Raw genomic sequence first — 22,149 nt, forward strand, 5'->3', positions numbered from 1 at the left:
TGATTTTCTGGACCAGGAAAACATTAAAATCATGAAACATCCGGCTTATCTCCCTTGACTTAGCCCAGTGATTTCTTTGTTCCCAACAATCAAGAACATGTTGCGTGGGAAGCGCCTTTGCACTCCAGAAGAAGCCATCGAGGCATACAAACTGCGTGTTTCACAGGTACCAACTTCGGAGTGTCAGAGCTGTTTCAAGGTGTGGTTCCATCGCGTGAAACAATGCATTGTTGTACATGGGGAGTACTTTGATAAGCAATAAATAAAGAATTGCTGTACTTTGATATTCTTGCGTTCTATTATTTTCCCGAAACTTTCAGTGCAACCCTTGCAATACAGACTTTTTTTAAAAAAAATCGTTAATAAGGATAGGTGCTTGAAAAGACGCTACGGATTTTCATGTGCGTTGCTGCTATGGGGAATTATACGTTAAAAAAATCGTAAAATTCCACAGCAAAAATAATGAATGCTTTACATCTGTAACATTTGGTTAACAAATATTTAGGTTACTTTACTTTTTTAGACATTATTTCATTATTGATTTATAAAAGGCAAAGGTCCTTACCATAACATGCTGAAATTCGATCCACTTAAAGTAACCATAACACAACCTATTCACCAAACATAATTTAAACTTTCATTAACAATGACTATACCTTCAGATTATTTATCCACCACCTATGGAATTAGTTTCTACGTAACATTTAATTGTAAGTATCAACTTAGTATTTACCTTGGCTTTCTTTATTCTCGGTAGGAGAACCAGAAAGGCCAGAATTTCTTCTACGGATGCGTTTACTTACACTTGTTTCTTCTTCTACAGTTGTTTCCTGCGCTTGAGTTTTCTCTATAAAGAAGTATATATAAGCGACATAGTAATACACTCTTCGTCAACGATCTCAAACTGTAACACTGGGACATAACACGTACATTATAGACACAAGAATCTGCAAATTAAAACGCACGCTGAAGGCATAACTGATAAAAATCCGTTTTCATCTTACATTGGCTCTCGATCTCAAAGCTGTTTTCAAAAGTAACAAATAAGGCTATTTAAACAAAGCTTTACGATATTGTTCCAATACACAGGTTTAATAATTTAAGGAACAAGTTTAGAAAAAATTCCCCATCTATTCCATTTTCTGCCAATCATTCCATGCTGCCTTTCATAAATTTTCTTCACTGTTTCAAAGAAACTGTGATAAGATAATTTAACTGTGCTAATAATAGGTTCTTTCAGAGTAACAAATTCTGAAATGAAACTTAGTATGTTACAAAAGCTTAACCACTTAGAGAAAGCAGGGCATACAGAATGAGGAAAGAAAAATAGAGAAAAAAAATTCTTAGCTGATATATAACAGCCACAAGAAGGGAAAGAACGAGAAAAAATTGATGACGTATGGAATAAGAAGATATAAACGAAGCTCGATAAAAAAAAACTGAAAAGCGAACAAGGGAAGGCAGACGACAGGCAGATTCTGACGGAGGGCGAAAACTCGTCTAAGAGCTGTGATACCATAGAAGAAAATAATATAATTAGCAAACATGAAGTGTGAATGAGAAATACAAGTAAGAAATGGTGAAAGGAATCTTTAGTAAGTATAGCGTTTTTGAGGATGTCTACAGCGTTAAGAAAAAGCCACATCAAATGTTGTGTACAGTACTGTATTTTACAGAATAAAAAGGATAAGAAACGAGAGACTTTTGCAATGTGTGAATGGACAACAACAAAGAAAATTACCTAGGCACAAAGACATGATCTGAGAATGCCAAGAGCACCTGTTAAGTACAAAATGAGAAAAATGAAATAAAATGAAATCTTTCAGTTTAGCGTCCCACGATTATGCTCTTTAAGCTAAAGGAGACGATGACGAAATTGTATTCTAAGTGGAGTACTATAGAGTATGGTGGAAAGAGAAAACATTTAAATTGATGTAATATATTAAAGAGAAATAATCTTCCGTCAAGACGAAGAGATTACCGGATAACGTAGTGTACAGTTTTCTCAAATCGGAATTGGTGTGATTTGTAAATAGAATAAGTACAATTTGTACAATCACAGTAGTTGAAAAGATTGAATAATCAATCACCAATTTCATAAAATAGCGCTAATTTGAATTTTATATATATATATATATATATATATATATATATATATATATATATATATATATATATATATTTTACAGTACAGTTTTGAAGTCCGCACTGTTCAGTTCTCTCCTCAAAACCTGTAGAGAAGAAATAATGTATCCGTTTCAACTGTCTAGCTGCGTCAGTCCGTTGAAGGCAGTCATTTGAACCAATCTGTGTGTGTTGAGCACCTTATTTGCATGACAATGCTCCAGTCCACACGGCTGTTGTTGCCGAGGGTGCATTCAAAGACTGTGGCTTTGCGGAGATTTAGCATTCATCCTACAGGCCAGATTTAGCACTGCAGCCTTGGGAACAAAAGCCGTGTGGACTGAAGCATTGTCGTGCAAATAAGCGTGCTCAACACACAGCGACTAATTCAAATGACTACCTCTAATGAACTAACTGCCACTGTTAGACAGTTGAAATTGATACATTATTTCTTCCATAGATGGCACCATGTGTCACGAACGGCTTGCTACCAGGGGTAAAATTTCAAAGTCAGGCCGGAAACTTGTAAATACCCTCGTAATATTTTTTTTTTTTTTCCTCCTCTGGTCTAGTAATCAACAATGATTGGGACCAGGGCCGGATCCAGGATTGCCTGAGGGGAGGTGCTCCAATAACTACCAAAATAACCAATCAGATTGAAAGTTTTCAAAGTGACATGCCCCTTTATCTTTACCCCTGAACACGCTGATACATAGAACGGAGGGGGGAGTATTTTAAAGAGGGTTTGAAGTGATATGGAGGAAAAAATGTTCTCTCCTCCTGGCTTCTATTTTTTCCCTTACTTACAAATGCTGTATTGTTTTGCTTGGTGAAACCTTTTCTTTCAACCTTCTGAAAATCGGCTTAAGCCAGTACTTTTGCAAAGCTCTGCCTTCTTTTAAGCCCCAAACGGAAACCTGATGGAGGAAAGTTTCGGAAAGCGTTGGTATTTTCACTGCTAACTCCTCATTTTAGATAAAGTATATTAACAATGAAGGGGACGTGCACATGCACCTTTGCACCCACCCCCTAAATCCGGTCCTGATTGGGCCTGTGAAACAGAAACAAGAGCAAGGAGAAAACATAACAACTGAAACGAATTAGAAAAGAATTACATCTGCATAATTTATTCCTAAAAGCATGTTAATTATATAGAATACTCAGTTGAAGAGGCGACAGATAAGAAAGAAATGACATTGCAGTCTGAGTTCCTAGTATCCTACTTGCTTTACTTTTATTACTATTTTCTTTTTAAACCATACACTGTTGCTTTTGCCCCATCTAGCCTACTCAGATTTTTGCTTTCTAATCCCCATTTCATTTTCAGTTTATTCATCTTGTTACGATAGTTCATAAAAAATATAGTCTATAAATATTTTATATTTATTTAAAGAGAGTAATGAAGAAATGTATTACATAATGTGAAGTGTTATAGTCTTCCTTTAAAATTATGTCTCGCTAGAAGTTTTTATTGTAGAAGTCACTTACTACAAAATTGTCTCTCTTTCTACAAAAACATACGTTCAAATCAGCTACACATAATTTTCAATGTCGACAACAGACATGATTTAGAGTGTAATATAAATAATTATATACAAGGTCCATTCAATAAGTAATCGGGAAAAGTTGTATAAAAAATACAAAAATTTTGACAAAGTTCGTGCTTGTTTGTTATTATTTTATTATTATTATTATTATTATTATTATTATTTTTTTTTTTTTTTTTTTGTGACCTAGAACTATTATCAAATGGGCCTCGCGAACAGGATGCTGGGAACCAGTGAAACAAGATAACCAACGTGGAGCAGCAGTGTCATTAGATTTCTCTTAGCTTAAGAATGTGCCCACCATATTGTTCATGACATACTGATGTTCAAGAAAATATGTGCGAGGTGGGTTCCAATACGGTAAAGAAATGTCTCCCTTTCAGCCTCGTACTGTCATAAAAGCTCCCTGTCCACATCCATTTCTGATGTCAAATGTTTTGGAACCCACATCGCACACACTTTCTTGAACATCAGTACGTCATGAACAATATCGTGGGCTGATCTGACACTAATGTTCATCTTTGCTGCAATATCACTCACCGTAGTACGCCTGTTTTTTCGTATCAACTTTCGCAATGTTATTCCCCGTGACTGCACAAACATAGCGTCCTGGGCGTGGCAAATTTTCAACACTTGCTACACCCCGTTTGAACTTATCTGCCCACTCGTATACTTGTGATCGACTCAAAACAACTTTCACCATATTGCACTGCCATCCGATGGTGAATTTCGATTGATTTCACGGCTAACAGAAATCTAATGATATTCCGCTGCTCCACGTTGATGCACACCTGCAAGGGTGCCGCCATCTTGTCTCACTGATTCCCAGCCATCTCGTTCGCGAGGCAGGTGTGCCAGGCCCATCTGATAATAGTTCTAGGACACCAACAAAAAGATAACAAGACTGAACTTGGTCGAACTTTTGTATTTTTTATACAACTTTTCCGGTTATTTACTAAATGGACCTCTTATATACACTTTACACTCAATTTTTTTTCACGTTTTTTTGAACTTTAAATGTGAAATTAATTTCAAGGAACTAAAAGCACTCCCAAGAAGTTGAGGCATATACGTACTTTGCCACATGGAAAGTTTTAGTCTCTAAGTGTTCCATCACGAATTCTCACTGCAAGAATTCATCAATAACAAAAGAATCAGTGAACCGAAAGCTGTCAGATTCAATTCTTAATCTCTTGCAGGACAAAATAATGTGCAAGATGATCCCCCTCCCCTTCCCCTCCAAAAAAAAAAAAAAAAAATATTCAGTGAGTGATTTAAACACGTTAAAAACGACCATACGAAGAGTGGCTGAAACAGCACACTAAAACGTTTTAGCGACATAATTTAAAGGTAAGCCCACAACACACACCATATTTCAAATTGTATTATCGTATAATTTACATGGTCCATTTGAATTTTAACAGTAACTCTAACAATTCAGAATGCAGTTTGATGTATATGTACAATACAAACAACAAAACACGACAAAATTTATATACATTTAGTCGTTGCTTTTCGCTCGATTATATCTTTAGTTGTTAGTATTAAACCAACATTAACGTTATTGGAACGTGACATTAAATGTGCGAATATTATTAAGTGCTGGAACTAAATAAATTAATAAAGCGTTTAATTGTTAATAGCTTATCCCAGAATACGGTTATAAAGAAATTATTATAAATTGAATAAATGGCAGTATTAACACAAAAATAGGTTACTGTGATCGATTTCTTACTCTCACCCATCTAGGAATAAGATAATAAAAGATCTGATGGTAAAGAAAAATTATATCTTCCTAATCAAGTTTAATATAATTAAGACTTATGCAGAGTCGTTTCAACATATGATTAGCGCCATACTAAGGGATTGACTACTGCATGATTCAATGGTTAGTCAAGTCGTTAGTATGACGCTAATCATATATAATAACCACTCTGAATAAGGCTCATTATGATTATGTCTTGTACGCTTCAAGAGACTACATAAACCCATGTGGGTGATACTGGAAGAATTGATAGTATGATAAGAAAAGAAATGGAGAACTCGATTAGGATTTAGGATTTTAGATTTCTGGGCTTTCGGCATCTAAGGCCATTTAGCCCTTCACGATTTGAGGGATGACATCCCTCGGCGAGCACACAATCCGGGGAAAGGGAAGGAAGAAAGGATTAGGGAAGAAAGTTAGCGGCCTGGGACCTATAAGTTAGGTACCACCCCGGCATTTGCCTGATGTGAATGAGGAAAACTCAGGAAAACCTCATTCAGGGTGGCTGGCCTGGAAAAGCGTGTTACACTTTTTCGACCGAGTGCCCCCACCGGGAATCGAACCCGGGACCGCTCGCACCGAAGGCGTGGAGAACTCGAAACACCAACAAACGCAATCTCGTCGTCCATTATTAATTCATATTTGCTGAGATCACCCGAGTTCAAGTGCTTTTTAAACAAAGCATAGCCTCAGCTCATAATGAATCTATGGACAATATGAACAGAATATAACTGGACAGATTAAAGTTTAATGTCTGCCAATCGGGACTATGAAATGGGACTTTCAACTTCAAATAGGATCCCAACTACTATTCAAGTTCTTATCCGAGAGAAGTATTCCCACCGAGAATCAACGCTGGGGGACAAAGCGTACAAAAAGCAGGCACGTTAGTTCTTCGCCTCAAAGAGCACGTAACATTTTATTTGCCAGGTTAGACAGAAATTCGCCGAACAACAATGCAAATGAGGGGTTAAATTATAAGTAACGAAAACGGATGTAACCGGCCTAAAACCCCACTAACATTCTGCTGCTTATGTAACAATAAGTTTACAAAGACAACAAAGTCAACACAATTTTATTAAGGGTGCGATAGTAAATATAAAGAAATTACATAACCTAATGAAAATACAGAAGCATGATATGTTCATCATGAACTTAAGTTCGCAATTGTGCTATGAAAGAAAGTTTATTAGTTAAAAAAAAAAAAAAAAATAGCAAACGAAGTGTAGCTTCTAGCAAGAAATAAATAAAATAAGATTACCTACTACTTTACCAAATAACCTACATAGATAATAACATGCACGCCACTACGAATAAACATTCAAAACAAGCCATGCAAACTATCAGCAAGCAGCATCAATTTTTTTCATAATATATCACCAGGACAAACTTACCCTTTTCAGAAGGTGGTGGCGGGAGCGTATGAATAAAATCAGGTGCAAATCTGGACGGAGATTCCGCTCTAGCTTTTCTCGCTCGAGAAATTTCCTGGCAGTGTTCTTCAAAATCAGAGTCCATCTCTGCTTTGATGAGAGCGTAGGCAGTGTCTTTTAGAGTACAGGCACGGTGGCGGATCAGTTTATCCGCTGGATCTCGATCTGGATTGTACTCAAGAGCATTACGGCAAAGCAAATCGATGTCGTTAAGGAAATCACGAGCACACTCGTATTGATGGCGGTCAATTTTGGTCATCATCGTCTCCAAATCCATTGGTTCTTTGATTATTGTGAGGTAATCTGGCACCTCCTCTACATCAACTGGTTTTGTGAACATGTAGAACCTGGAAAGAGATCATGCATTTATCCAAATTGTTATATGAAGTAATACATTAGTTAGATTTTACAACACGGGAAATCCTTACATATTCAACATTTGCCCAAAAACTTACTTCAATAGGTGTCCAGCACAGGATTTCTAGCTAAATGTTTAACGGTTCTTACATACTGCAGGAGATCGATATGGTGTCAAAGTGGATATGACAAGACAGAAACAGGTGAAGGATAGCGATTCGAAAAGCCGACCCCAGTAACCGAGAAAAAAGCTAGCAGATGAAGTCTTCATCGCAGTCAATACTAGGATGAGAATTTTCGCTGGTTTTGGATTAAATTACATCTAAAGGGACTCACGAATTGATTACTTAAATTTGATTTTTTTTTTTTTTTTTTATTGCTGGACGTTTCTTTATATACATTACTGTCAACAATTTGTTATCAAACGTTAGATCAGAAATATTACAAATGATAAAACTAAGAAAAAAATACGAATTTTATTTTAAAATAATCTCTGAAAAAAATTATAATGTGCAATTTATGGAAATAAATCTTTGGGTTTATCTTAAGTTTCATTAAAGTTTTTCTTATTTATATTTAAAGAAGAATCTTTTAGTGTGTATAGATGCAAACAAATATCTTTCTAAATTAAAATTAGTACTAATTTTGTATTCCAAAAGCATGGTATGTTATACCGAGTGATCTACTATATGTTCCTATTTTTATTTTACTGCTATTTTATCACAAACGACGTAATATAAATAACTCTACCATTATATTATGCTCTATTCTATGCCATTATGTAATTTTTACGTTATTGTTGTTTGTTGCAGGTCTAACCAGTAATTAAGTGAAGATGACGCAGGGACTGAACATTGCTGACTGTGCTCGGATAGCAGCGAGGATGGAAGTATGTCAGTCACCTATTAATGGTGCAAAGATGGAGACGGGAGAAGTGGAGACATGCGACCCTGGACGTGGAAACAATAAAGAGACTGCATGCGGATTTGTTGCGTACGGGTTCGGTTACTCACCAAAAGGGTGCTGAGCCCCAAAGAGAGTTGTTACTGAAGAGGCTAAAGTCAACGCTGTTATGGCGTTTGCGCAAAGTCCCACGAACTTCCTGACACAATATCATAGAGAATCTGGTTTATCGTATAGTTCGGTGCAACGGCTAATGAAGGAGATCGGCTGGTGACCATGGAAACCACATTTTGTCCAGGCATTGTCACCGGAAGACTGTGATGTTAGGATGGAGTTTGCTGAATCCACATTACAATGGATAGAAGAGCCAGATATCCTGAGTAACATTCTGTTGTCAGACGAAGCAGTGTTCCATGTGGGTGGGTTCATAAATCGTCATTAACTGCCATTACTGGACCCCTAAGGAGCTACAATTGAAAAACTGCAGTCACGTCCTTCGCTGACTGTGTGGTGTGGTATTCGTGATGACGCTCTTACGAGTCCTAACATTCTTCGTGAAACAATGAATGCGGAAAGGTATGTGCACACTGTACAAACGTTTGTTTATCTCATTCTTTCAACCTGGAAGGAGTGGACAATTTGTACTTTATGCATAATGGAGCACCTCTCCATTTTGCGTTTGATTTCGCGAGAATGGCTTGACAATGCTTTTCCAGGCCGCCTTTTTGGACGTCGCGAAAATGTTGAGTGGCCACCGAGAAGTCCAAACTTGACCCCATTGGATTTTTTCCTCTCGGCTTATTTGAAAGAGAAAGTGTATGCCAGAAAACCGCGTGACTTCGATACTTTGGAAGCAGTCATTAAGGAAGAGTGTGCGAGGGTAGCAAATGACATGATGCGACGGTCTGTGAGGAGCGTTGGGCCCCAACTACGACGGTGTGCTACTAATGCTGATGTCTACGTTGAATGAAATGGCAAGGACCATATTACATAATAAAACTGACAACAACTATATAAAATTGTTAATGACAGAGTAATAGTGAAATGAAAATAGGGATATAACTGTGGATTACCCTGTATTAAACGATTTTATCCTTCTCTGTTACATACTAAATAAAATAATTTACTACAACACGACATTCTTTTGAGATACAAGATTAATACTTGATTTTAATTTGATAACACATATCTTATAGCATCCATTAGCAAATGTATCTTTCTACTTAAACTGATTTGTAAAATTCGACCACCACATTTTGTTTATTTTTGATTTATTATTATTTTAAGGTCAAAAATTAGTGTTTCCGGGTTTCTGCAGTTTCGTAATTAATAAAAGGATTTTTTTTTTTTTTTTTTTTTTAAATTCCGCTCATAGATAAGACAAGACTTCTTAAATAAGAGGATTGACAGGAATCTTTGACCAGACTTTACTATCCTTAATATTCCAAAAATATTTCGAAATAATACAAACAAATAGTAATGAACAGAAGGATGATTGGTTTTACTGTTATTAACTGAGTAAATATATACAGCCACCCGTACGTAATAATCTGAATACTCACTGCCTGTTGCGAGCTAGTTTTGAGCAAATTTCTCTAAGAAATATTCGTAGTTCTCTCAACGTTGCCTCTTCCTGTTCATACAATGCTTGTCTTTCCTTCTCCGTTAGTTTCCTGGGTGGCGGGGGAGGTGCCAAAGGCAACTCCTCAAGTACAGCAACTACAATAAAAGTTTATATATTAATTACAGATATATACGAAATTATCGTAACATCTTTAGTAAAATAATAACAACATTCTTACGGTGATTCACTTCAAACACTCATACTAAAATCCTTAAACCCATGCATGGACTTTTTCATCCCGATACCGTCGAATGATACCTATGTTTCGGATACCTATGACTATTATTCGGGGCTAAAATGAAATATAAGAATGCAACAATGTAAAATTAATCAGTTGATATATACGGATGACTTAAAACTATACGCTAACTCCCCCAAGCCAACTACACAGATAACTACAAATAATAAGTTTTCAGCTGTGACATCTGCGTGAAATTAGGAATAAACAAATTTAAGTCAATACATCTTCAAAGAAGAAAAATAATAAACATAGGATTTCCAATGATGAACGCTGCAAAATATAAAACTTAAAAGGAGAACACTACAAATATCTAGGAATAGTGCGGCTTCGAGGCATTGAACAGAGGACAATGCAGAAAGATTTCCAGTCAAGAAATAAGGCGATACTCAGAAGTCACAAACGCTAGCAAAATAAAAGCCATCAACACATTTACAGTATCCTTCATTACATACTCATTTGATTCAATCAAATCAGCAGAAACTGACTTAAATAATTTAATACAGCGATCTAGATATTAAGGACGAAATTCGGAATAAAACACTCAAAAGCAGCAACACAGCGAGTCACAACTTCCCACGGAAGAAGGCATTAGTATTGCAAATATACCAAAATTCCTCCAAGAGCAGATTGAAAACCTTCGTCAATATTTAATCAACAGAAAAGAAAGCCAATATTTTACGTAATATGTGATGCAGACGCAAAAGCTAACCACTCTAACTAACCATGACAGAATTCACCACAAAATATGAATCAAATGCAGAAAAACACACATACAAAGAGAAAGAGAGAGAGAGAATCCATGGAACCTTTAAGGATCACCTAAAATACAGATACACTACAACCAAATGACTGGCTCAACAAAACTGGACTCTTTTCTGAAACAGTAGGGTTTATGATGGCCATAAAGGATCGAGTGATACTAACCCAAAACTACTGTAAATACATATTAAAACAAGAAATACCAGATAAAAAAAATTGTCGAAAATGTGACAACATATCAGAAATAAATAACAGGATCAAGCCTAATAATGATTCCCACAGACTATCTGACAAAACATAAAATGTTCCATAAACCGTTCCCCAGTTTCTAGTACGTAACATGGAAGTAATCACTGCTATCAAATCATATTGCAAATATATGCCAATCCAGTACCTGCAAACGATAATACAAACTATACTGTAACGTTCCTCTTTGAACGTTACATTTTCTCAAAGAGATTACTTCATAGAAATATTTAATCAGCTCTTAGTTAGTGTTATTTCTTTCTTTATATTCTCTCAATTCTCGACCCTCATGAAGGATTCAAGATGGTCGACAATTGGGCTAGTATGTGTATATGTGTAGTTAAAGTATGCTACTTTCTTTGTACGTCTATGGCCTGCATCGAGTGGATATCTCTCAATCTTAACAGATAACGCTAGCTGTTTGAAATAAATCGGAGTTTGTATTTCGTTCAAAACTGAGTAATTTGTTATGGACGTATATTATTGTCTATCCCTGTTACTATTGGGACTGACTTGCTGCTCTCTAACTGTTCATCATGCCATAAGTAGAAATATGGCAGTTATACCAGGAGCCACCCCTTTGATTTAGTTCCAGCTCGGCCCTGCTGCATTTTCCCTGGATTGACTGACTGTGACGTCGTCAGCGTGGTTATTCTTCGTAGCGATTTCTCATCATCTTCTTCATCTCCTAGTTTGGGACTTGGTGCTTTATTATTTTGCCGACTGGCCCCATCCTGCTTTAGTGGGACCTAGGCCTGCCGCCTTCTTGGATCGTCGTCTGTGGTCGTCGTTGTGGGCAAAGGCGGTACCTTTGGCTAGAGTTTGCGATTACCGCATGTTAAGCTACCTGAGAGGTCGTCGGAGACCGGTTGCTGCCCAAAAGATGCTGCCCGAAGTTGTGCCCTTGGGACTGGTCCGTGGTGCTGGTATTGTTTACCAGTGGGTGTTTTGTAAGTAGCGGTTGGATGAGCTTTGGTCACCGCTTCCAGGTAACTTTGTCATTATTATTATTATTTCTGACTCAATCTATGGAAGAAGTAACATCGTTCCGGGAACTGGAAGAAATTTTGTCCATAATTCATATAATTCATTCAAATGTTTGTCTCCGTTTGTAATTAGCTGGTACAATATTATCAATATCGTGTGTTTACCATGCTGTTTCAAGTCACTTTATTTAGAAGATATCACTCATCAACTGGCTTGCTACTCAGTGAATTCACTTAATATACAATTTAATTCTACAATGTCCACAATGTTGTCTATTATTGTAAGTTTCGCTCGTAACATGTCCGAGTAGACGGAAGTGAGTTCTCCATCCAGTAAGTCAACTCATACGCCGACGGGGAAGTCCGATGTCAACACCATTTCTCTCTTGCTTTAAGTGATATTATTCTCTCGAGTTGCGCAGATGTATAGTGTATCACTCGTTAACAGCTAGCTTATGTTCGTCCCAGTAGTGGGCACTCCGTATTGTTTACTCTAGCATATAGTTCATAGTCTAAGTATTAAGTCGCCACGCAAGGAAAAGATTTATGTAAATCCTCGAATTGTTTTCATGTCTTATCTTTAATTACGAAGCTACTCGAATAGTCCAGTTGGACGCGTCGAAGACGGTGGGTATTGCGATTGTATTCACACCTAGATGTAATGGTGTCAGGGGTAGAGTCCAGATTGCTGGCTGGTTTAGTACTTCCTATAAATGTTTCTACCATATGTATTATTATTATTACCGCCGCTGTTTAGTTGTAAGCTAAGTCGAGGGAAGCGCCCTCTTAACAGTTGGTTGCGGAAAGTAGTGGAAACGTTATGCTTTTGAGGAGGAAGGTTAATCGACGCAGCCGCGCACTCCCTCCCTCTGTGATGAGATGTATTGTAAACAGTAATGTAATTTGTAATCTCCCTTCACTTATTATGATGTAGCATACTAAAGTGTCTATCTCAAATATTTGGTCGAGGAATATAAACAACTGTTTAATTGTTACCAAGGATAAGGTTTACACGCTGTTGTTACTAGCTGTTCGGTTGCGTTGGTGTGAGAAGTTTTCCAACTCTCCAAGAGACTGAAATACGTATGTCTGGTTTTTTTTTTTTTTTTTTTTTTTTGGGGGGGGGGGGCAATTGAGTCTAGCTGTTCATGATTGCTAATATTGATACAATTCTAATTATTATCTGCTGTTTGCAAAGAAATTAAATAAATGTAATATGCAAGGTATGTGTTGTTGTTTTGAAATGATTTTTTTCTTTCTTTCTTTCCTTTTCATGATACCGATAATACCATTAGTGTGCAAGAGTCTGGAACTAAATAGCGTTGTGTTTGCTGGTCCATAATCGTAGCTTAAAGGAAGGAAGTAGTTACGGCGACCCACTTGATTTTTTTCTTTTTTCTTTTCCTTTCCCCAATACAATATTAGCAACGAACGAAAGTGTAATCCATTAGTGTAAACTTGTACATTACAGAGTTGGCTTCCCAGCCACGAGATTAATATAAGTCGTTACAAGTTTAGTTTTCCAGTTCGAAATTTAATTTAGAATACATTGCCTCGTTTCAAGTTGACAACTTAGCACAGGATTTTAAGGTAACGTAAAATATAACGTTTCAAGTTGGCGATGCCAGCCAGAAAGTATACGTCTCAATACTGGGATCGAGAAATCAGAGCGGATAAAACGGATGTACCCGTACCTGACATCACTATTATCAATAAAATGGACCAAGACGAAATTAATTGATGTAGTAGCACCATTGGCTCACAATATACGTACAAGATTTAGTACGAAAATCAACAAATATAAAGACCTGGCAGACGAAATCAAGAAGATATGAAAACCTCAGAGAGTTACAGTAAGACGAATGATTATCCAAGCTATAGATATTGTCCCTAAAAGTACTGCGATGCAATTGGAACAGATAAACGCAAAACGTTTTTAGCAAATCTACAAAGATCAGTAATTCTAGACACTTGTCATATGGTCAGGAATTTCATTGGATAAGAACTCTTGCAGTCATATTATTAAACTGAAACCGTTTAAACAGAGATACAGTAGTGATACTAATAATAAAGTGCATTATAATATTATTACTATTGGTCTCAATGGCAAATAGTTCAATTGTTAAATTGTTGGAATAGTAATTTTATAAAATATACCACACGAATGCCAAATCAGTGCATAAATAAATCCATAGATTGATGATAATGCTTCCTTCCATTTTCTACACAGCAAAAAATGAGGTGTTAAAACAACAAAAAATGACTACTACTTTAACGTGTTACTTGTGTGTTAATTTACTACCAAAAACATTGCCTTCCGAGCATATCAGAAATAAATAGTAATTGTCAGTGAGAATTTGAATAGGATTTTATTGTTTGAAATGAGCAAAGCTTTACGCAGTATATCTGACATTTATGCCAAGTAACGAATAACATATGTTTTGCTGTAATTGGTCACGAAAATAGTTTTGTAAGCCTATGAATTGTCTGAGAACAGTTACATGTAGAGCAGTGCTGCAATCTGTTCTTATATCCTAGCGTATAAGAAAAACATAAGAACAACAGATGGCAAAACTGCTACTCGTGTAACTGTTCTCAGACAATTCATAAATTTAGGAAATAATTTTCGGGACCGACTGCAGAGAACATAGTTCGTTACTCGTTACTTGACATAAATGTCAAATATATTGCGTAAAGGTTTGCTTATAGCAAAAAATAAAATGCAATTCAAATTCTCACTGATAATTACTTGTTATTTCTGATATGCTCGGAAGGCGATGTCCTTGGTGTTAAATTAACACACAAGTAACACCCTAAAGTGGTAGTCATTGTTGTTTTAACACCTCATTTTTTTGCTATGTAGTATTTGAAAACAGTTACTCAGTAACAGTGTATTCATCTCTAGAAAGTTATAGGTTCGAGCCCACTCCGCGGGAACTTGTGATGGATAAAACAATCTTGATTTTTTTAAAGAAAAAATCTTCCGTTTTTAATCAATAATAATAATAATAATAATAATAATAATAATAATAATACACAGACTCAATTACATACCTTTCTTTTTAGGTAAAGATGGTGCACACACAGCCTTTACTGAAAACAACCGCTTGAAGAAATTCTGCCTCTCTATTTCATTTGGATTCCTCATTGTAAACACTTCGTTCCGATAATGGCTGAATAAATGCTGTAGCTACAAAAACAAAAAATCGAGATAATTTAATGTATTTAATACAAAATCAAAGACACGGTACATAGAAAAGAACTTTCAAGACCTAAGCAATAGTATCTCGTTCATTCCATACTTATCGTTAAGTTCATTTATCACTAAATTTTCGAACTCTGGCTCATTTGTTTTCGAGATGATAGGTTATGAGAACATCTGCAGGTTTAATGTAAGGATTACAAATTACGTATTTCAGAACTATTGAATATAAATTTTATTTACCACTAAGTATAGCAATTATTTTGTACCGGTAACAGTTTCGATATTTAACTAATATCTTCATTGGACTTGAATAGGTGCAAATTCTTTGTGTTAGCTTACATATACTTCAATTACGTGTATGCCCTATTGTAGTACTGTATATTGGTCTATCAAAGTTAAAAGAATCCTACACGGTAACCGAATAAGTTCTTGCAGCTTTAAAAGTCCCAATAAACATTCGCTCACAGAGAGGAAATGAAATGACGCATGTGTCTGCGAAGCGATCAGGAGTTAGTTTGACCATCGACCTCCAGTAATACAGGCACATTGCGCACAAACAGCAGTTATAGTTCGTCCAGTGTCAAAGAGATATGGAGGTATCGAAGCAGCTTGTTCGCATGTATTTGTTGTATGACTTTAAAGTGGGCCTGTTAGCTGCCGCATTAAGTCGCTACATATGTCAAGGCATTTGGGGAGAATGTCGTGAACGTACGCACAGCTTTCGGATGAACCTCAAAATGGACAACCACATGTGTTAGATGACGCCCCGAAAGCAGCCATCAAGGAGGGCAGTGAACTTGTGATGAACTTGCAGAAAGGTTCCATATTTCCGCTGAAACAGTCAGACTGCACCTGCATGGGATACGGAAGTCACACAAGTCAAGATACCTCACACATTGTTGGCAGCCAACAAGCAACAACGAGTAACAGCCTGTCCTTGTTAACTAGGCACCTGAACACACTCATCTTCGACCGCTTGCTCACTGGGGACAAGAAGTTCTTTATGATACTCCCACGCCTATTATCGCCACGTGACCCTGTTTCAAGGTGTGCATTACGAGCTCCTTCCACCTGGTCAGATCATCACTGCTGCCCTCTACTCTCAGCAGTTGCAAAAAGTGCACTGTGCATTGCAGCAGAAGGCGCCGCCACTGGTGAATCGCATAGGTGTGTTATTCCTGCACAATAATACCAAGCCACATGTAGCAAATAGGGTCGAGGAGACTTCAGCAACTTAGCTGGGAGACAGTGCCATACATCATATTCACAGGACCCTGTTTCAAGTTTTTATAACAAATCCAAGTACCTACAACAGCAGGTACCAAAAGAAAGTTGCATTTAAATGACATAGGGAATTTCTTCATTCCGCCTTTAGACCCCCTAAAAATTAAAAATATTCACTTTTGGTAATTTTCCTGTGGATTAGTCCCGAAAATATACAATCGTGCTAAATTTCAACTTTCTACATGAACCGGAAGTACTCGTTATTTTATGTCAGTGAGTGAGTTCATGTAGTTATATATATATATATATATATATAGTTAGGACTATTCATGCGAGTACAAAAAGGAGCTGTAACATTCCTAAGCTTCTTAGTGATTATAAAAAACAACTCCGAAGTAATTAAAGGTTGATATCACTAATTTTCCAAACAATCCTCAAAATAAACAAGAAAGATAACAAACCTCTTTAGGGAGAGATTCATAATGCATATCGGCTGTTGCAAGTAGCATCAAGGGAGACGTTGCTTCTAAACTTTTCAGACGTGACAAAAATACTGCTTGTACTGTTTGTGGTACCAAATTCCACCATTTGCCTATGTCTGGCATGTATATAATACCTGGAAGGTTCCTTTGAGCTTCTTGGAAAACCTGAAAAGTACAACATTAATTTTCAAAAATCAAATCTCTATTAATACGCAGAAAAATATAAAAGTAATCATAATATAACGTCATAAGTATCCCACAGGGACGAACATACAATGAATGTGCCTTTCTAATAGATTCCAATTTTCGTTTCGAGTGTTAAGAACTAGTTCGGACGTTTCCATCATATGATTCTACGTACTGAGGATACAAAACTTTCCACAGTAACAATATTTTGAAGTACCGTTCTGTCAAAAGGAGAAGTAGTAAGTGAAACAAACATGATGTAAAGAACTCAAAAGAAATATATAACCTGTTTCAGTATAAAGATTAGACTGAAGATGGAATATATTCTTGGAACTCCTAATTAATAGTAGAAAACAGGTTCTCGCTATCTATTACCGTTTTAACTCTATAGCGAGTTACAACCGGAAGTGATTGAGATCTTCCCTTTCCAGTTTGAATAAAGTGCTAGGGAAAAAGATTGTACACTTATCTGAGAACGCTAAATTAATTCTACAAACCGGCTTCTCACTATCTTTTATTGTTTATGCTCTATGGAGGTCAATAATGAAACCGGAAGTTATAATGAATCTCTACCACCTTCGTTGTTAGTACCGAGGTGAGAATGGATCTGAAATACATTCTTGGGACGTTTAATCGATTACAGGAAACCATTTTTTCGCTATCTATTGCCGTTTCTTAATCAACATTAAAACCGGAAATGATAAATTTCTCACTTCCGGTGGAGGGATAACCTCGATCAATGACCTCGTTTCATAACTTTTTATTTTTACCTTCTAGATCCTGGCAAAAAAAAAAAAAAAAAAAAAAAGGTGTGATCCATGAAGTAATTCTTGAGATGAGAGAGAGACGTGATGTATAAAGATGTTCTCTTTTTGCTGTCAGCAAAAGCAGATAATATGGCGCGGTATGCAGTACGGTTTACAGATGATATGGTGATTGCTGCAGAATCTGAGGAGAAAATCAGTAAGATGTTAGAAAACTTGAGGCAGGGCTGAGATGAATATATGATGAAAATAAATGTTAGAAAGGCAAGAGCCATGATGATTGGAACAAAGGGGCTCAGTGTCAAATATAAAAGGAGGAGGAGAGAAAATAAAACAGGTTTTCGATACCTGGGTAGTATTATTAGCAATGATATGAAATGTGAGCGTGAAATGAAAGCAAGGATAGGAATGGCGAAAGAAGCCTTTAGGAGAAAGAAAATACTATTTTGTGGGACTCTGAACAAAGAGTTGAGAAAAAGACTCATAAAGTGCTTCGTGTGGGTCAGAAACATGCACATTACGCAAAAATGATTTAAAACGACTATAAGCTTTCGAAATGTGGGTGTGGAGAAAATTAGCTGAGTCGAGCGGAAACGAACGACAGGGTGTTAGAAATGGTTGGGACATTGGAAACGAAGGAACTGTATCATGAGGGACGTTGTACAAGGTACGGTGGCAGGAAAGAGAAAAAGGGGGCGGAGACTACAATGAACTATATCAAAACAGAGAAATCGTATGTGAAGACGCAGACGTTAGCGGAAGACCGTGGAGCATGGAAACTTCTCAGCTGCGGCAAGAAATCTGCCAATAATGGCAGTACCTATGATGATGATGATATCGACAGAGTAAGTATATAAAAGACTTTTGGTAAACCAAACTCCTTACAGACCTGAGTCAACTTTCGGAATACACTTTGTCAAAGCGGCATGGGAAGACATACAAAGCCAGATTTATCATAGAAAGGATCAGCAACTCAGAAGTCCACAGAGATAAACCACGATAGTATTTAAAATCTCGATGATAGCTTGTCAAATTGAAAACGGAGGAATTTTATGACGATAAATTTTATGGGAAGAACTGATCAGCATGATTGTAAAGGAGACAGTATATAATTAATGAAGAGGTAGCATGGATGTATGTGTATATTGTATAAACACGTTCAACGTCACTAACCTGTTCATACGTCTATGAAGCTTAATTTTGGTAAAGCGACGTTTAAGTTTCTCGGTTAACACCAAAGCAACCTTACATAAGTTTGTGAAACCTGGACTTCGCTTTACCATGATTACGTTTCATAAGCGCATGAGCTGTTTTTCTTAACAAATATGTATTAGGCATTATCTCTACTACATTATACGAACTCAATCTTTTACCTGGATGCAGGCTTCCTCAGGTGATCTGGCAGTGACTGCAAACAATACGGTGAGATCAAGTTGATGCACTGGTATATGCTCCATACGATGAAGAACTGCAGGCGCTAAATGTGTTGTCTGACCCTGTTGAGGAGTACCCACAAGCAGTAAACGTGGCCTATATACTGAAGTTTTCACAACCTTCGAACTGGAAAAAAGGAGGATACAGTATTTATTCCATCAACAAAATACTCAAAATAAATCTGCGTATTATTCTACCTGTTATCAAGCTGTTACTTTCAGACTGCTGTTCGTTCATTTCTTTCTGTTACCATTAAAAATTTAATACACATTTTATGTCAACACTTCCAAACGAATTGACCAAAATAAAATTAATTTTTTTTTTGTTTAACGTCCCACGATTATGTCCTTTAAGTTACAGGAGAGGGATGATTACTGGAAGTGATGATTATGAAAGAACTGATAAAATGAAGGAGAAAACGGAAGAAACCGGGACTCACCATAAACTCACAAGGTCTGAGATCGAACCAGGGATCTCCTGCTGCAGAGGTACGTGATCTACCACTGAGCCATCGTGCCCACCATCCCACCCCTAACTGAAATACAGTTTTCAGTAATATGTGGAAAATTTGTTTATTTTGCATCAAGGGAAACAACTGGAATTTGTTGAATTTTCCTGAAGTTACTGACAAGACTTTTTTTTTTATTATTTCTATGCCCAGTTTTGCTAATGATTCTACGTTATTGTTTTTTTAATTATTTTATTTACTAGCGACGTTATCGTGAATTTACTACAAATACCGAAATAACTAAATAACCGAAAAAAAAATACGTAATAGGGTTTGAAATTCTTAAACACGCTGCAAAAGGTTCTACAAATCTTGAATGACCCTTTATTCCAAATACCTACTACAGCAGCAGAATGTTCTCACTTGTGTAGTTCACTACTATTCTATAACCATCAAACCCTACTTACTCTAGAGTCTGCAATTTCAATCGAACAAAACTACCTGTTAATTAGATACGATGGAATGCTCTCTAGCTAGATACAGGTAAATATTAGTTATTTAGTTTAGTAAAGGGTATGTCTCATGGTAATATATTTTTAAAATTATATTCTTTATTCTATCGGTTGCTTATGTTATAATGTCCAATATAAAATAATTTTAGCTGTATTTGTAGCTGAATGCACAGTCATATAAAAGGAAATTCCAAGAAAGCAAGTTTACCAAAATTAATAAATGATACGAAATGAAACTTTTTGTTTTACGTCCAACGATTATGTCTTGCAAGCTAAAGGAGATAATTGATCTTGAAACTGAATTATGGTAGAAATGGTGGGATGAGAATGTGGAAGAAACCCACGGACAAGATGTCCACCACGAACTCATATGGCATGGAATCAAACTAGAGACTTCTCCCACCACGTGAGCGCTATGTGTTCCCACCATGACATATTTTCATCTTAGTATCCACCTGTTGACACCACGGAAAAGTAGAATAATCGTCTACGAGATTTAAACCAGGATATCTTAAGTGCAAAGCGATTTGTTACTTGTTCACGCTACGAATTAAGGTAACTAATAATTTCATATTCGTGAATTGATTTAAATATTGAGGAATTCTTAAATGGTTGACACAGACGGTTAGATTAGGGTTCGTATACGTCCCATATTTTATGATATTTGTCCTTATTACGAGGTTGAGTCCCAGCGTCCCAACAAAATTCTTCCCGATGCAGAACTAATTTGTCGATTGTGTTCAACGTTCTCATTCTTACACTCAAAATGTGTAATTAGCAAGAAAGCGATATCCATCGTCATAAAAAATGTCATATCAATATGTCAATACCGTTATGTTGCATGAATAGTGCCTCTATCGATCACGACAATAATTAAGCACGACTTATTTGACATGATACAAATCTGCTATGAATCGAAATTAGGTTTATTAATTTATGTGCCTTTAAAATGCCGAAAAGAATATATGTTCCCACAGAAAATCTAACGTTTAAATACTTCTTTATTATATCGTGTAATTATGACGGAAATTTCTCCCCTTTTATTATTATTATTATTATTATTATTATTATTATTATTATTATTATTATTATTATTATTATTATTACAAGAAAATACGAATCTTAGGTTAGAGATTTTGAAGAAAGATTTCTAAATGAGACTAAGCAGTTAACGTACGCGCCTTTGGCGTGAGAAACCTGGGTTCGACCCCAGGCGGGAGCTCATGAAGTTCGCATTCCACGTTTAGCTGTAGACCCACATCTCATATAGCCTTGTTGCTGAAAGGGATGCTAACTTAAAACCAAGTCTAATCTACTCTAAATGATGAAGGTGTACGGATAGAAAGCAAAAGCCAAGAACAGGAAGAACGAACGTGAATAGTGGGAAAAGCCGAAGCCAATAATGGGCTGTAGAGCTCAATAGTACGGAACGTATGGTAAAAAGGAAGAAAAATGTTATTTCGACTATCCACTTGTTAATAAGACTAAACAACCATATGAGAAAATAATGCAATTATCTTTAGTTCTGTTAAACCTATGTTCACAAGAAAGTCAAACAGTTTGTTATAGTGGTTCAGTCTTATTAAGTAGCCTGCATGATATACCCATACGAAAACTTCTCTATAGCAGATCTGAATGCAACAAACCAAGTACAACAGAAAATGCATACTATTTTTTTCTTCGTGATATATTTTTCATTAACTTTACCTGTAAACTGTCCTCGTTAGCCCAAATGGAAATATAGTTTCTAATTCTTCTATAACAGCCTTTAGTGCATTCTGAAGAAGTGGTTGAACTAGCGACGACAGCTTTCTAGCTGGACTACTGTTCATTCGACGTGCAGCTGGAATAATTCCAGATTTTGCCCGCATGAAATCACAGCGTTCAACCTGAAACACACGTTCAATTA

General features: G+C 36.5%; 1 protein-coding gene across 4 annotated transcripts in view; it reads right to left on the reverse strand.

The window, feature by feature from the left end:
* Nucleotides 1-22,149, reverse strand: part of LOC145671379 (ATPase family AAA domain-containing protein 2-like) — a 116,756-nt gene that overhangs the window by 30,597 nt on the left and 64,010 nt on the right. For 3 of the 4 annotated variants that reach the window (XR_014128517.1, XM_081740461.1, XM_081740475.1), the window contains 7 exons: nucleotides 21,948-22,129; nucleotides 19,220-19,406; nucleotides 16,876-17,061; nucleotides 15,040-15,175; nucleotides 9,692-9,848; nucleotides 6,831-7,216; nucleotides 734-847 (listed from right to left, as the gene is read on the reverse strand). Coding sequence is in view for 3 of the 4 variants with exons in the window: in XM_081740461.1 (XP_081596587.1) it covers nucleotides 734-847; nucleotides 6,831-7,216; nucleotides 9,692-9,848; nucleotides 15,040-15,175; nucleotides 16,876-17,061; nucleotides 19,220-19,406; nucleotides 21,948-22,129 (1,348 nt within the window). In the remaining variant the exon portion in view is untranslated. The remainder of the gene's footprint in view (nucleotides 1-733; nucleotides 848-6,830; nucleotides 7,217-9,691; nucleotides 9,849-15,039; nucleotides 15,176-16,875; nucleotides 17,062-19,219; nucleotides 19,407-21,947; nucleotides 22,130-22,149) is intronic. The other variant, XM_081740485.1, reaches the window with a different exon arrangement.

Source organism: Thermobia domestica, chromosome 2 (genome assembly GCF_964235325.1).
Source record: "Thermobia domestica chromosome 2, izTheDome1.hap1.1, whole genome shotgun sequence".
Lineage (NCBI taxonomy): Eukaryota > Metazoa > Arthropoda > Insecta > Zygentoma > Lepismatidae > Thermobia > Thermobia domestica.